The 17,179-nt window shown below is 52.3% G+C and overlaps 1 protein-coding gene across 3 annotated transcripts in view; it reads left to right on the top strand.

Annotated features, from left to right (window-relative positions):
* The first annotated feature begins 13,536 nt into the window (after positions 1-13,536).
* The window catches only part of PKD1 (polycystin 1, transient receptor potential channel interacting), a 47,486-nt gene continuing 43,843 nt past the window's right edge, over positions 13,537-17,179 (top strand). For all 3 annotated transcript variants that reach the window (XM_029219627.1, XM_029219626.1, XM_029219628.1), the window contains exon 1: positions 13,537-13,751. In XM_029219627.1, coding sequence (XP_029075460.1) covers positions 13,537-13,751 — 215 coding nt within the window. The remainder of the gene's footprint in view (positions 13,752-17,179) is intronic.

Raw genomic sequence — 17,179 nt, 5'->3', positions numbered from 1 at the left:
GCCCAGAGGTTCCCTGGAGACGGAGACCTATCCCTCAGGGCTCTGTCAGAGCTGGGGACCAATCTGAGGAAGCCCTCTGAGGGCCCCCTGGCGTCCTTTTCTGTCTCGCTCCTCTGGCTCCTCACTTCTTCCAGGCCAGATGCGGTTAGTGAAGCCTGCAGTGGGGGTGTTGGGTTCCCACTGCTGGGGCCCTGGGGACTCCCGGTGTCTCACTCCCAGGAGGCCAACATCAGGGAGGTTGGCCCAGGGTCTCAGGTAGGGGATGCCCACTGGCCCTAGCATCCTAGGCAGTGGGCTCCCTACGTCCTCCTGCCAGCTGCTGCCAGAGCATGTCCAGGGCATGGGAACAACAGAGGAGTTTGGGTGCCCTAGGGGTGGGGCGTCCTGAGTTGGGGAGTGGGCTGCTGATAGGGTAACCAGGAAGAGAGAAGGAGGCAGGCATTCCAGAGAGAGTGGGAAGCTAGGAGGGGAGAGAAGCTGAGAGCAGAGGAGGAAGACTTGACCTTGCAACCTTTAGAATTAGGAGCGTATATAAAAATCCAGGTCTCTCGTTTCTCTTGAAGAGGGAATTCTTGGTCCCTGCCTCGCAGCACCCCTTCTTGCCTTTCTTGCCTTCCTACAGTCCTCCTAATCTTTGATCATTATGTCTCTTGGTTCCTCTATTTGCCATCTGTCTCACTCTCTGGAATGTAAGCTCTCTGGGCACAGGAAACAGCTTGTCTTGCTCACTGTCATATCCCTGGCAGCTGGCTCCAGGCTGCAACAAACAGTTATTAAATTGGTGAAAGAAGTATGAGTTAAAAATGTGGGCCACACTTCAAGAGGACACATCATTGCCAATAAGGATTTAAGGGAGAACATGCCTCAACATACAATGAGAGTAAGACTAGTGTGATGAGTAGTGAGAGCAAGGCTTTGTGGAGGAGGGGCATTTGCACTGGGCTTTGAAGATTGAGCAGGAGTCCAACAGCGGTGGAGATAGAGAAACTTGCCAGGTGGAGAGAGTGAATATGTTCAGGCTCAGAGAGCCTGAGCAGAAGAGGCCAAAGTGTGGTCCAGTGGCTTGGAAGAAATGGGTGCTAATTCAATAGGTAACATAGAAGGGGGCTAGATTGTAAGGTGAATTTGAATGTTTTGCCTAGGAGCTTGGAAATTTTTCAGTGAGAAGTAGGGAGCCATACATGGTTTCTGAGGAGAGCAATGGAGAGAGGGCACTGCTATAGGAATACAGGGAGTGGCCAGGAGGGGATGGATGGTGCAGCCTGTGGACAGGGAGATGAGTTTGAGGGGACTGCAGTAGCCCATGGGGAAGTAATGGGGATGGAGGAGAACTCCAGGAGAGACAGAATCTGCGGGCCCAGAGGGGAGGCAAGAAAGAGTCAGAGCCCCTGGGGCAGAGACAGAGGGTGCTAAGATGGATTAAAGATGGCAAATTCTTTGCTACTCTTCCCAGTGAGGGGGAGGGTCTATGTCTCCTACCCTGGCAGGAGCTGTGATTACTTTGACCAATGGAAGTGACCCTGTGCCTGTTTCTGGACCCAGACCTTCCAGATTGGCAGCTCTCCCTTCCTGTCTCCTGGAACACTTATTCTTGGAACCCAGCTGCCATACTGTGAGAAAGCCAAGGTGGCCTCATGGAGAAGCCCAGGTGGCGAGGACCCCACTTGCCATCCACGTGAGTGAAGAAGACACCCTGACAGGTTCCATGCAGAGCCGAGGTGAGCTGTCCCCACCGAGCACTGCGTCCCGGCCACACTGCAGACTCTGAGCATTTGGAAATGTCTGTCACATGGCATAGAGAAGGAGAACAGGTACCCAGCAAGGGGGAGAAAAGGGACCAGTTTGGTGGCAAAGTTCAGGAAGGTAGCTTTGGCGGGATCTGGGGATGCCCAGATTCTCGGGATCTTCTAATCTATAGAGAAGACCTCCCACAGGCCAGGCCAGGTCCCTGAAGCAGGGTTTGGAATTGAAGTGAGCCCTGGGGCTGAGGTACAGGTGAGGAGTGAGGTCTGCGTCCCTGGGGAGGGGGATACAGACTTACAAGCCCTCAACCCTTCCGGTATAGGGCTGGCTCTGCTGGGCAGGGGTGGGGCTACATGGTTCCATGTCCCAGCAAAGGGATGGAACAACCCCAGGACTCACTTCTGGACCCTTATCCCAGCACCCTCTGCTGGCCCAGATTCCTGGTCCCCTCATGTCCAGGGCCTTCAGCTCCTACACTCTGCCCTCTGACTTGCCCTTCCATGTGTCTGACCCCCTTGTCCTAGAGTGATGTGTGCCATGAGTCCCCAGACACGAGAACCCTCTGGAACCTATGACCTCGGGCAGTCTCTCTCTGGAACCCGATTTTCCAAGCCCTCAAGCTTCATGCTCACATTCCCACTCACCCACAGGGTGTGGCCCTCAAGCCAGGCAGCCTTAGACAGGAATGAGAGTCCTCCTCGACCTTCGTCCCAGGCTCTGCTTGGAGCCTCCTCCTCTGGGCAAACTTCCCGGGCTTCTCCCACCCCAACTCTTGCTCCGCAGACACGGAACCACGTTTGCTCTCCGGTGGTTCTTGGGGGACTTCATTGCCTCCACGCCAGCCTGAGAGCTTCCAGAGTACAGTGCCCATTGTGCCCACTCCTGCCCTCACCAAGCACAAGAATGAGAGCTACAGGACTGAGCAGGGCAGAGTGAGGCTGGGCTTCAGCGTCCTTTAGCAAAGGGGGAAGGGCAGAGCCCCCAAAACTTGTGCCCTCAGAGCACCTCCCAAGAAGACAGTCCTAAGGAATTCAGCTGTCTGCGATCTGAGGACAAGGGACCCTGGCTGGGAGTGGTGCCAGAAGGCAGAGGCCCCGGCTGGGTCCCTGGCTTGCTGACTGACCCCGGGCGTGTAGCATACACAGTCTGGGCCTGCTCCCCTCTCTGTGAAATGAGGGGGCGGGAGGAACTGATCTCCGAGGTCCCTTCCAGCTCAAACACCTTATGTTCTATGAAATCCATGTGAACGTTGCTATGGAGACATCAGAGAGGAACTGCAGCAGCACGGAATGTGACTTCCACCAGAGTTAACTGAGGAAGCAGCTCGTGTCAGAGGACCCCTCCCTGCACCGCCCCAGAGGCCCGGGTGCACAGGGGCCACACTGAGTGTCCTGCTCCCAAGAGGACACACCTACCTGCCCCGCCCTCCCCCATGTGACACTGAGGCCCTGTAGGTAGTAAGGGGTGGGTGTCCATCCCTGCCTGAGTGGAAAAGGACCAATTGGTGGGAGGGCTGGAGCACAGGGCTGTTTCCCTGTAGGTCCGCCCTCTGTCCTTGCTTCCCACAGCTGCTCAGGTACTCACACCTGAATACTCTTGGTGGTCTCAGGACATAAAACGTGCCTGCCGCAGAGTGGTGGGTGTGGGGGGAGGCCTGCTGCAGAGTGGTGGGTGTGGGGGGAGGCCTCAATCTGATCCATACTCTGCACTGAGGCCCCATGTGGGTGAGGCCTCTGGACTCCAGCAGCACAGAACACCGCCAGCTGCCTCGTGGCTCCAGGGTACCACACATGGCCTCATGGCAGGGGAGTCATCGGTGTTGGTGTAAAGGAATAAAATGAACCCTGGTGTAACCATGACAACCACTGAAGTCTGCGCACTTGGAGTACCCCTGGAGTGGGCCAAGTGCTTCACTTGCATTGTCTTTTCTTTTCTCTTAATTATAAAAATAATATATGAGTTTTGCAGGCATGTCAACAACACAAAAGGGAAAGGCAAGAATAAAAGTCTTCATTCCCCCACCAGATCTTGTCCTTCAGGAGTAACCACTATTAGGTTTGGTAATGGCTCCTGGGTGAGTTTCCTACTGCTGCTGTGGCACAAACACAGTGGCACAAGACAACTCAAATTTATCATCCTACACTCAGAGGCTAGAAGTGTGAGATGAGTCTAATGGGACTAAAGTCAAGGTGTCAGCAAGGCTGATTCCTTCTGGGGGCTCCAGGGGAGAATCCTTGCCTCCTCAGCTTCTGGTGGCCTCCAGCTTTCCTTGGCTCATGGCCACATCACTGCAATTTCCATTTTCATAGCCACTTGGCCTTCTCTTCTTCTGCCATCAAATCTGCTTATTTATTTATTTTTTTAGCCATGCTGCACGGCTTGTGGGATCTCAGTTCCACGACCAGGGATTGAACCAGGCCCTCGGCAGTGAAAGTGCAGAGTCCTAACCACCGAACCGCCAGGGAATTCCCAAATCTCCTTATAAGGACATTTGTGACTACATTTATGGCCCACCTGGATAGTCCAGGATCATCCCCCACCTCAAGATCATTAATTTAATCACATCTGCAAGGCCCCTTTTGCCATGGAAGGTAACATTCACAGGTTCTGGGGATTAGGACCTGTATATCTTTGGGGTCCATTATTCAGCTGGAACAGGGCCATTCAAGTTTTCTATTTTGGGACTTTGAAACAAGGGTTCTGTGGCTGAACAGACCTAAAAGTCACTGGACTAAGGATTCCTTTTTCTATCTTTGTCCAAGTTTTTTTAGGTATCCAAATTATGTTACTAAACACATTGCATATTTATGCATAAATATGCATAAAGTACATTGAGATATGATCCTTGTTCTCTAAGAGTATAAATAAAATCATAACTATCTGATCTTTCCACATTTGATAGGATTTTTCCATTAAAAGATCTGGACTAGGGCTTTCCTGGTGGCGCAGTGGTTAAGAATCCACCTGCCAGGGACTTCTCTGGTGGTCCAGTGGTTAAGAATCCGCCTGCCAGTGCAGGGGACACAAGTTCCAGGCCTGGTCCGGGAAGATCCCACATGCCGCGGAGCAACTAAGACCGTGTGCCGCAGCTACTGAGCCTGCGCTCTAGAGCCTGCAAGCTACAACTACTGAGCCTGCGCCCCTAGAACCTGTGCCTCTGCAACAAGAGAAGCCACCTCAATGAGAAGCCCGCACACCACAACGAAGAGTAGCTCCGGCTCCCCACAACTAGAGAAAGCCTGTGCACAGCAATGAAGACCCAATGCAGCCAAAAAAACAAAACAAAACAAAACAAAACAAATACTAAGAATCTGCCTGCCAATGCAGGGGACACGGTTTTGATCCCTGGTTCAGGAAGATCCCACATGCCGCAGAGCAACTAAGCTCATGCACCACAACTACTGAGCCTGTGCTCTAGAGCCTGTGAGCCAGAACTACTTAGCCCGAGAACTACTGAAGCCACACTAAGTCACTAAGCGTGCCTAGAGCCCATGCTCTGCAACAAGAGAAGCCACTGCAATGAGAAGCCCGCGCACAGCCATGAAGAGTAACCCCCGCTCGCTGCAACTAGAGAAAGCCTGCACCCAGCAATGAAGACCCAACACAGCCAAAAATAAATTTAAAAATTGGGCTTCCCTGGTGGCGCAGTGGTTGAGAGTCCGCCTGCCGATGCAGGGGACACGGGTTCGTGCCCCGGTCCGGGAGGATCTCACATGCCGTGGAGCGGCTGGGCCTGGGAGGCATGGCCGCTGGGTCTGCGCATCTGGAGCCTGCGCTCCGCCGTGGGAGAGGCCACAACAGTGAGAGGCCCGCGTACTGAAAAAAAAAAAAAAAAAGTTACACATAATTGTCTTGTAATTTTTCACTCTCTATTTCTGTGAATAAACCTTCATTCTCAGTCTTAATGCGCTATATTTTATTTTCATTTCTCTTTCAGCTACACTTGCCAACAGGTTTTTAAAAAAAAATTAATAGCCTTGTATATTAAAAATAGCTCTTGAGGGACTTCCCTGGTGGTGCAGTGGTTAAGAAACGCCTGCCAATGCAGGGGACATGGGTTCGATCCCTGCTCTGGGAAGATCCCACATGCCACGGAGCAACTAAGCCCGTGCACCACAACTACTGAGCCTGCACTCTAGAGCCTGCGAGCCACAACTACTGAGTCCGTGTGCCACAACTACTGAAGCCCACGCGCCTAGAGCCCATGATCCACAACAAGAGAAGGCTGTGTGCAGCAACGAAGACCCAACACAGCCAAAAATAAATTAATTAATTTTAAAAAACAGCTGTTGATTTTATTAATCAATTCTCTTTCTTTTAAAATAACTAACTTCCGTTCTTAGCTTTCTAATTTCCTTCCTTCTACTTTCTTTTGGTTTATTTTATAGTTGTTTTTCTAGAATGTTGACAGGGATGTTCAACTCATATACTATTTTGATTTTTCATGCTCATCAATTTTAAAAAAGTGAGGGACTTCCGTGGTGGTCCAGTGGCTAAGACTGCATGCTCCCAATGCAGGGGGCCTGTGTTCGATCCCTGGTCAGGGAACTAGATCCCATATGCCACAACTAAAGACCCCGCATGCTGCAACTAAGACCTGGCACAGCCAAATAAATTAATAAATAAATAAATATTAAAAAAATTTTTTTTAAGTAATGTTAATCAGTTTCTCTCCATGTATCAATATAACTTTGCATCCCAGAGATTTGATAAGATGTATGCTCATTACTAGTCACTTCTAATAATCTGATTTTAATTTTGATTTAAAATTATTAAAGTTAAATTCTAAAAGTTAAAAGATTTAAAAGAGGGTATTTCAATTTCTACAGGGTTAGATTTTTAAAAATCAGCTTTACTGGAGCATAATTTATGTACACTAACATTCACCATTTTTTTTTGCGGTACGCGGGCCTCTCACTGTTGTGACCTCTCCCGTTGCGGAGCACAGGCTCCGGACGCGCAGGCTCAGCGGCCATGGCTCACGGGCCCAGCCGCTCCACGGCATGTGGGATCTTCCCGCGCCCGGGCACGAACCCGCATCCCCTGCATTGGCAGGCGGACTCTCAACCACTGCACCACCAGGGAAGCCCAACATTCACCATTTTTAACTAAACAATTTGGTGAGATTTGACAAATATATTTATTTAAGCATCACCATACTCATGCTATAAAACATTTTTGTCACCCAAAATTTCTTATGCCCCTTTGCAGTAATTCCCTACGCCAACCCCAGCCCCTGGCTACCACTGATCTGCTTTTTGTCACTGTAAGTGATTAGATATTTAAGAAACAACTTTATTGAGGTCTACTTGACATCCAATAGCTGCACATTAAAAAAAATATATTTATTTGTTTTTATTTATTTATTTTGGCTGTGCTGGGTCTTAGTTGCGCCATGAGGGATCTTCGTTCCAGCATGCGGACTCTTAGTTGCAGCATACAGACTTCTTAGTTGCGACATGCATGGGGGATCTAGTTCCCTGATCAGGGATCGAACCTGGGCCCCCTGCATTGGGAGTGTGGAGTCTTACCCACTAGACCACCAGGGAAGTCCCAACTGCACATTTTTAAAGTGTACAATTTGATAAGTTTTGACATAAGTATACACCCATGAAACCATCACTACAATTAAGATAATGACAATATCCATCACTTCCACATTTACCTTTCAGTTATCTGAGTCGTCTGGATGTCCAGCCTTGTCTGAAGATTCTCTGCGAATTGCTCTTCAGGCTTCTACTCAGGTGAGCATCCCTGGGTTAGGGTGGGTTTGGGGGAGCCCCAGCTGTGGGCTAGACTCATGATGTGGTGGAGTTAGCAGGTGAAAGGACCCAGAGCACCTCTAGGGGGCAGTGTTTCCTAAAGCCATTTTATTGCCTATTCATTTCCAGATACTTGACAAAATACTGTTACATAAACTAGAACTTGTTAACTGTGCTGTTCAAACTCTCCATATCTTTACTGAATTTTTTAAAAAATTGTCTACTTGATTTGTAAAATTCCAAGGAAGGTGTAAGAAAGCCTCTACAATGATTTTGTGAGTTTTCAACAGTTTAGCTGTGTGTGCTGATGTTCTATTTTTTTTTTTTTTTTTTTTTTTGCAGTACGCAGGCCTCTCACTGTTGTGGCCTCTCCCGTTGCGGAGCACAGGCTCCGGACGCGCAGGCTCAGCGGCCATGGCTCACGGTACCAGCCACTCCGTGGCATGTGGGATTTTCCCGGACCGGGGCACAAACCCATGTCCCCTGCATCAGCAGGCAGACTCTCAACCACTGCGCCACCAGGGAAGCTCTGATGTTCTATTTTTTGAGCATTATATGTTCTACACAGATTATACCTTTAATTAGTGTAAAAAAAATTGGACTCTTTCCCCATTTACTATCTTTTGCTTTAGGTTCTATTTTTCTAGTATTAATACTGCCACCCCACCCTCTTGTGTATTTATTTTTCTATTTCTTTACTCTCAGCCTTCTGGGTTATTTGTCTTAGCTGTGTCCCTGTAAACCACATTTACCTGGATTTAGTGTGTCTTCTCATTATGAGAATCCTTGCTCTTTAACAGGGGAATTTAACTCATTTATATTTATAATGATCACCCACATGCTTGGTCTTATTTTGTTTTCTGATTAATACACTGATCCACTATTTCCTTTTTTAATTCTTTCCTGCTTGGGCTGATCAAGTTTTCTTGGTTCTTTCCCCCCACCTCTAGTTTTCCCCTTTATTTTATGTTAATAGTTATCATTAACTATTAATAAAAATTTTTAAATCTATATTTTATCAAGAATTAAACATCTCTCTCATGTCCCACTCTCTGAATCAGACAAGATCTTTGGCACATTTTATTTCCTCTGACTCACCAGGTGGTTTGCTGAAATAGTCTACAGAATTTGATTTCCAGATAATTAATTTTTTTTTTTTTTTGGCTGCACTGGTGGCTTCTCTTGTTGCAGAGCACAGGCTCTAGGTGCGCGGGCTTCAGTAGTTGTAGCACACAAGCTCAGTAGTTGCGGCACACAGGCCCTAGAGCATATAGGCTTCAGTAGTTGTGGCAGAGTGCAGGCTCAGTAGTTGTGGTGCAGGGGCTTAGTTGCTCCACAGCATGTGGGATCTTCCTGGACCAGGGATCGAGCCCATGTCCCCTGCGTTGGCAGGTGGATTCTTAACCACTGTGCCACCAGGAAAGTCCAAGATAATTAATTTTCTTCTTTAAACATATGTCTTTCCTGGGGACTTCCTTGGTGGTCCAGTGGTTAAGACTGTGTGCTTCCAATGCAGGGGGTGCAGTTTCAATTCCCAGTCAGGGAACTAAGGTACCACATGCCGTATGGCAAAAAAAAAAGTATATATATATATATATATATATATGTCTGTTCTATTTTAGAAATCCTTTCCAAACAATTGCATTTACTCCACAACCACCTTCAAACCATCATTTAGATAATTAATCTGTTTTGCTCATTTTGCATCACTGTCTCTCTTTTTTAAAAAAATAAATTTATTTATTTATTTGGCTGCGATATGCGGGATCTTTCATTGCAGCGTGCAGGTGCGTGGGCTTCTGTAGTTGCAGCACACAGGCTCTAGAGTGTGTGGGCTCAGTAGTTGTGGTGCGTGGGCTTAGTTGCCCCACAGCATGTGGGATCTTAGCTCCCTGACCAGGAATCAAACCTGTGTCCCTTGCATGGGAAGGCAGATTCTTAACCACTGGACCACCAGGGAAGCCCCTACATCACTGCCTCTTATGGGTTTATCTTCCCTCATCTTGAGTCCTTGAATCTTATCAGTTTGTCATTGACTGGAACTAAAAGCTTGGGTTTGGAAAGTAATCTCTGTCCTTTCACTTACCTGCTGTGTGACCAGGCAAATTTCTTAACCTCTCTGTGCCTTAGTTACCTCATTTAATAGAGGGAATAATAATAGAATCCACCTCCCAGAGTTGTGAAGAGACAATGGAATAAGGCGATGAATGAATGGGTGAAGAATTGAAGGATGTGGGTTTCCTCCCTCCAATCTCTCAAGAAGTTCTCACCACTAATCCTTTCACTTCCTGTGCACACACTCTTTTTCTATCTCTGTGGTCTGCTTCTCCCTCTCTGTTGACACTCTTCCCTTAGCCTGGAAAGTGGTTCAAGTCTCTCTCATGTTAAAAAACTTTTGGGACTTCCCTGGTGGTCCAGTGGCTAAGACTCCACGCTCCCAATGCAGGGGGCTCTGGGTTCGATCCCTGGTCAGGGAACTAAGATCCCACATGCTGCAACTAAGAGTTCGCATGCCACAACTAAGACCCGGCACAGCCAAATAAATACATAAATAAAAATATTTTTAAAAATATATTTAAAAAAATAAAAAACTTTTGCCATTGCTCTGTGTCCCTCTCTTATCCCTTGACTCTTTTCTTTCATGTCTAATCTTCTAGAAACAGTGAAACAAGCCATGTCTACACCCCCTCACTTACTACCAACCCGCTGGCATATGTCTTCCTACCAGCCCCTCCACTCAACGTGCCCTCAGTAAAGGTCACTGGTGAACACCATGCCTTCAGTTTCGTGCAGCAACATGGCAGGGTGGAGGCACAGTTTGACCCTGAGGAGTGCTGTCCAGTAGGGGTATTGACAAACTGGGGGACAAATGTTTGGCTTGCAGTAGATAGCTCATAAACGTGTCCCCTGAATGGCTGTGTGATGTGAATGAGCATGAGATGGGGGCTGGGGAGGCTTCCTGGAGGAGGAGGCACCTCAGCTGAGTCTGCATGGGGTGGAATGGAAAAGCATTCCAAGCAAAGGGAAGAACACGGGGAAAGTCCAGGAGATGTGAGGCTGTAGAGAGTTCTGGAAGCCCCAAGTGGAGGTACATGTGGGCCTGTGCAGTATGTGGGGGGATCAGGGAGGGACTCTCAGCTGCACCTGCCCAGCCCTGCTCTGTTCCTGTAGGCCAAGCCCCTGTTGACTTCTCCCCTGTAGCTGTTCCCTCAACTTCCACACACTGTGCCTCAGTTTCCTTCTACTTCTCTGGCTGTCTCACTTAGACTCCCCTTAAGGTCTCCCTCCTCCCCAACTCTAGGTTGGGGTTCCCTGCCTCTGGATTTTTCCACCTGTCCTAGGTGTGCTCACCAACCCCCTTCCAGCTTCACACCCCACCTCCAGCTACGCTCTGGGTACCTTCTCAAGTGGCCCCAGAACCATCTGTCCAGAACCCCCTCCTCACCTTTCCTTCCACATCTCTCCTTCCCTGGGACATCCTCCCATCCCCCATTTTCCCCCAGCAAACAGTTTCTCCACCCATTTCTCCTGGCCCAACCGCCAGGCAGGGCATCATCTGAGCCTCCTCCTTCTCCCACTTCCCCCACAACCAGTCCTGAGACTGTTTCCCACTTGGGCCTCCTGCTCCTTCCCCCTCCCCTTGTCTCATCCCATCAACCCCACCTTGACTTAGCCCCCATGCCAGTGTTTCCAAACTGGGTTCCCAAGCACTCCCTCTGTGATTCTGTGTAAAAAGGTTCATGAGTCCCAAAAGGTTTGCAGGTTTCACAATCCCTCCCTGTTAGGATGGAAGTTCTTCCTCATGTCTAACTTAAGTCACTCCCCCAAACTGCTCCAAGATACTGATTTGGAGACAAAGGGGGTTGTGAGAACTGAGTCTTGAGAATGGACCACAGCTGCTGGAGCAGGACAATCCCCTTCCCCTACCCCAGGCCACAGGCTGGAGATCCTCTGTCTGCTCCTGGGTTGTTTGACCTGTGAGACATGGCAGGCTGTTCCCTGTTCATCCCTGGCCTGTGCCTGTGCTGGGGACCTTTTCTTCTTTGGGTCTTTCCTGGGAGCTGGCTCTGAGCTGTTGTGATTTTCCCCCAGCCCTAAAACGTAGGTTTACTATTCTCATTACCCAGATGAGAAAGGGAGGCATCTGGGTGCTGCTTCATGCCCAGGTGAATAGCAGAGCTTCAGTGTGCCCCACAGTGGTCCTGCTTGGACTCCCCCAGCAAGTGGCAGCAGGACATGGGCCCAGCATCTGTGGGTTTAGTTGAGGTTTCCAGCTAGCTTAAGCAGAGACAGAGCACAGAGAGGAAGCTGGGAAGTCTCAGGATGAGGCCTGACACCAAGTCTCCAGACAGTGGTACAGAGGCCTTGCTCACATGGGGGTCTGGGGACCTCCTCCCTGTGACCACTCTGTCCAGGCTCTGGAGGAGGGACTCATCTGACCAGCGTAGGTCAGGTATCCACTCATGGCCCAATGGTCGAACAATTTTATTATTTCTTCATTATTTTAAAAGTTGAGATATAATTCACATACCATAAAATTCACCCTTTTAGGAGCACAATTCAGTGATTTTAGTATATTTACAAGGCTGTGCAATCATCACCACTATCTAATTCTAGAAGGTTCTCATCATCCCCAAAAGGAACCCCACACCCATTAGCAGTCACTACCCATTCCCCCTCCCTCCAGCCCCAGGAGCCACTAATCTACTTCTTGTCTTTATGGATTTGCCTGTTTTGGACTTTTTTTTTTTTGGTACGCGGGGCCTCTCACTGTTGTGGCCTCTCCCGTTGCGGAGCACAGTCTCCGGACGCGCAGGCTCAGCGGCCATGGCTCACGGGCCCAGCAGCTCCGCGGCATGTGGGATCTTCCCGGACCAGGGCACGAACCCGTGTCACCTGCATCGGCAGGCGGACTCTCAACCACTGCGCCACCAGTGAAGCCCCTGTTTTGGACATTTTTAAATAAAGGGAATCATATAATATGTGGTCCTTTTCGTCTAGCTTCTAGCATGTTTTCAGGGTTCATCCATGTTGTTCGGCTTGGATTCTTCCCACCACCTGCGTTAGTTTCGTAATTAAATCCTGCGCACACAGAGAAACAAAATCTCCCTTGGCAGAGTCACAGCACAGAGTACATTGCGCCGTGAACAGAAAGAGCGGGCAAACTGCGGCCGGAGCGGGAGGACGTGGGCTTCCTGGCTCGCAGAGCGCAGCCTATGCCCAGCGGCCGGCGGGAGGCCGGGAGGCTGAACTTCACCGCCCAGGTGAGGCCCAACTTGGGCGTCACCACCGTGACAGCGAGAGCTAGCCGCCACTCCTCGCCGGCGCCCTGGTAACTCCACGAGAGGAGGCGATGCGCATTTATTGAGTGCCTACTGTGTGCCAGGCGTTCTGGAAACCGCGGTGGCGGAGAGGGACAGAGGCGCTTGGAGTGGATGAGCGCGCGTAACGGGCGCTCGGAGGTCCCGGCTGGTGTTTTCAGCGCTGTGACTGCTCTGGCGCTGAGTGAGGTCTGGGAGGGGCGCACGCAGCGGGGAGGGGGAAGAGCGCAGACCTAGGCCGGCGCTCCCTGGGGAGCAGAGCCCGAAGCCTGGCCCACTGCTTGTGCGAAGGGAGGAGCTCCAGGCGCCCCGCCCATCTAGCCCCGCCCCACCGGCCCCCAAGCTGCAGAGCGAAGGGCGGAGCCTTGGGGCGACCCGCCCCGGCGCTCGCCCCTCGCCGCGCCCAACAGGGCCGAGCAGGAGGCGGGGCCTAAGGGAGCCCCGCCCCGCGCCGCACCGGGAGGAGGAGGAGCCGGCGGCCGGCCCCCACTGCAGCGCCAGCGTGCGAGCGGACGGCTGTGGACTCAGAACCGGGCCAGAGTGCCGAGCGGGCGTCGCGCAGGCAGACAGGCCGCGGCCGCGCCGCCGCCAGCTCCCCCTCCCGCGCCCAGCCATGCCGTGCGCGGGCCCAGCCTGAGCCGAGGCCTCCGAGGCCGGGCGGGCTCGGGGCCTCGGGACCGGGCCGGGGCCATGCTTGCACTGCCCTGACGATGCCGCCCCCCGCGCCCGCCCGCCTGGCGCTCGCCTTGGCCCTGGGCCTGTGGCTCGGGGCGCTGGCGGGGGTCCCCGGGCGCGGCTGCGGACCGTGCGCGCCCCCCTGCCTCTGCGGCCCGGCGCCCGGCGCCGCCTGCCGCGTCAACTGCTCCGGCCGCGGACTGCGGACGCTCGGGCCCGCGCTGCGCATCCCCGCGGACGCCACAGCGCTGTGAGTAACCCGCCGCCCGCAACGCGGGCCGGGCGGTTGCCATGGCGCCCGGCGGGCGCAAGGACTGGCGGCTGCCGGGGCCCGGCGGGGCGCGGGGCGTCTGCACCCTTCGGGGAGAGGCCGGCCGGGCAGGCCGCCGGCCTGGCGGGCCTCACAGGGCGTGGGCGCGTCCCCGGCCTCTAGAAGGGGAAACGGAGTTAGGGCCAGGCCTCTCCCAGGGCGAGGATCCAGCGCAGTGAGGTCGGCCCGACTAAATAAGGAAAACCTGGGACCGGGGCCGGCTCTCAGCCCGCCTGGCCTCAGCCAGAGGGAAATAGGAAAATACCGCATTCTGTGCAGGCAGAGACATCGCACAACCCGGTGGGGCTCCGCTAACGCCAGCTGACTGGGGGCCTGTAGCATCGTGCGGAGGCGGGGCGGGAAGGTCTCTGAAAAACACTTAAACTCTAATTAGAGCCTAATAGGATGCGGCTTGGCCTGGGGGCATACCCAGCACTTGGGAGCCCAGGAGTAGGAAGCTAGGAGGTGGAGAGCTCTATCTGGGATGACAGGGAAGGCTCTCCGGAGGGGGTGGACAAGAATTTGATGGATGTGTAAGAATTGGCCTGTTACTTGAGGGGCAGGAAGGTGGGTTTGGGGGAAGGGAGGAGAGAACCATGTGTGCAAAGGACTGGAGGCTGGACTTGGTCGAACGTGGGTGTAGGGGTACACCTCCAGTGTGGCAGCTGTGGGGGGAAGGGGTAGTGTGAGGGAGTGGGAGCAGGATGGGTGGTGGGCTGGTGTCATGAAGGGCCTCATTTGTGCAGTTTAGCGTTCTGATGTTATCCTGGGAACAGTAGTGGGGTAGCATGGCCATGAAGGGGTTTAAAACGCTGAAAAGCAATTGTCAGGTTTGCATTTTGGCAGAAATAATAACAGGTAGTCTTTATGGAGAGCTTGCCTCCAGCCTGGGCCTGTGCCAAGCTCTGGTTGTGAATTGTCACACATAACCCTCATCCTAACCCTCTGAGGTGAGGTACAGTGAAGATGCCCATTTTACAGATGAGAAAACAGCCCAGAGGTGATGGTGATGTGATTTGTCCAAGCACAAGTAGCAAGTAACAGCCAGTACATGGCAAGGCAGGGTTTGACTGTGAGGAGCTGAGGGTTGGATTGAAAGGGATTCAGGGGACTGAGATTTTCAGATGGTTGTCCCCAGAGATGGGGACAGGCTCAGGGCCTGCTTATCCACATCCCTCCGGCCCCGTTTGGGTACTTGCAGACACCTAAGCCAGGACTCCATCACTCCCTGGCTGCATGCTGGAATCCCTTGGTGGGGGTTTAACATCCCCAGGCTTATTAAACCTGGGATTTGGTTTTGTAATGTTCCCTGGGTGACTCCAGTGTGTGGCCACCTTTTATGAGGAGGACCCTCATGGTCAGTGTTCAGACGAGTTTGGATGTTGGCGGGTGGGGCAGGGGTGGGTGCTTCTCCTGGATGGGTCCTCCTTGGGGCTTTGCTGGGGGTTGGGGCTGGGGGCTGGGGGCAACCGGGTTCTCCAGGGGCAGCGGCTGGGAGCCATGGGGCCACGCTGTCATCTTGCTCCCTGCCAGCTTAAGTGTTTGCCATCACGGCTGTCTCTGTGGAGGTGGGCTTCTGGCCTGCAGCCAGTGCCCACACAGTCGTTTTGGATCCACGCCACTCCTTGTTTCTCAACGCTGTGAGTAAGGTTACATACGTCTCTCGTGGGCTGAGGCTGCTGGGGGGTCAGGCCCCAGCTCCTGCTGGTTATTCCCGCTTCCTCATCACCTGGCGGCGTTTTGGTCTCCAGGAGCTGTCCAGGAAATAAACCGTACTGGTAGCTTGGCCAGGGGCCCGCAGCAGGGTGCAGGCTCCCAGGCATAGCAACGGAGCCTGAGCCTATTGCCTTGCATGTGTCCCCTTAGGCTCTGGTCTTGGGTTTTGGAGGTCCAGGGAGCTGGTGGCCTGGCCTGAGCCAGCAGGATTCCCAGGGTTGCTGACCCTGCAGCATGTGATGATAGGACTCTGGGAGGAGGGGGATGGGGAATAGAGGAGACTTCATGTTCTTGTTGACACTCTGAAGCTGCCTCTGGGAGATTTCCAGAGGACTGGGTGCAAAATGGTAAACTGGGCCCTTGGGTGCAAATGTTAAGGCCCCCTCACCCCGGTCCCTCAGGCCACCATCTGTGCTCTGTGGGCTGCCCCAGCCATTCTGCCTGTCCACCCTGCAAACCCCCTCCTCAGGGAGCAGGAGATGGGTGAGGCTTCTCTTCTCCAAGGGAGCAGGGCTGAGCTCAGAGATACCAGGGAGCTTCCCGGGTGAGGGTGTGCGTGTCCAGGGGCCCCAGTACCCCTGCCTCCTGGGTGTCACCAGCAGCCTCCTCTAGCGGGCTCAGGCCTGGCGTCTCTGTCATCAGTGTCTCGCAGCCACCCCTCCATTTGAGACTCCTTGGCCAGCCTGAGGTGCGGCAGGACAGCTGTGTCCAGACTTGGGTGGGAGGACAGGGGCTGGCTGGTGGGGGATTCGGGGCCCCTGGGCCTCAGCATGCAGGATAGCCCAGGATTCTGAGACCACAGCCTTTCTTGGGTTAAGTGATGCTGCTGGGAGATGACAGCCTGAAAAAGATGACGTTACTCAGTAAAATGTTGTTGCTCTCCTATTTTTAAAGCTTTTATCCTGGAGAGTTTGAACATACACAAAAGTGGGAGGAATAGTGTGATGAACCTCATGGACCCACTGCCCTGTGGCCTGGCCTACCCCTCCACACCTCCACCCCACCCCAACCCATTTTGGAAGCAAATTCCAGCCATCCTACTTTTGATCTGTAAGCATTTTGGAATGTATGGTGACACCTCGATCACACCTAAAACAGTGCATAATACCCTGATGACTTTGCATGTCCAGTGTGTTCAAATTTGTGGTTGTCTCAGTTTTTTTAGTAGATTGAATTAGGACCCAAATAAGGTCCATGGAGTGGCAGTGCAGTTAGTTGATGTCCTTTAAATCTCTGTGGATGTGTAGGCTTTCCTTCCATCTGTTTCCTCTTGTGCGATTTATTGAAGAAACCGGCTCCGACGGCACCTGGCTTTTGGATTGTGTCTCTGGGTGTCCCTGTGCCCTTGGTGTTCTTCCTGTACATTGATGGTCGGGTCCAGAGCTGTGTTGTATGGTGAGCCACATTTCAAGTGCTCGAGCCAGAGCCAGCGGGCTACCATGTTGGACGGGACGGCATAGAGAGTTCTAGATGTGACAGCACTGCTCCAGGTGCTGTCAGTCATTTTCAGGTGTGGTTGCTTTTGGCTGACAGCTATTCAGGTGATGTGAGACGCTAATTTTGGCCAGGGGCCCAAAGTGGGCCTCGTACTGTCTTGTGAATGTTTGGGTCTAGGACTAGGCTCAGAGCAGGGACTCAATAGGCACTTGGTT

The sequence above is a fragment of the Monodon monoceros genome, unplaced genomic scaffold (assembly GCF_005190385.1).
Source record: "Monodon monoceros isolate NGI ecotype Baffin Bay Population unplaced genomic scaffold, NGI_Narwhal_1 Super_Scaffold_13, whole genome shotgun sequence".
Classification (NCBI taxonomy): domain Eukaryota; kingdom Metazoa; phylum Chordata; class Mammalia; order Artiodactyla; family Monodontidae; genus Monodon; species Monodon monoceros.
Note: the sequence above shows the minus strand (reverse complement) of the source record. Positions and strands in the feature narration are given on the sequence as shown.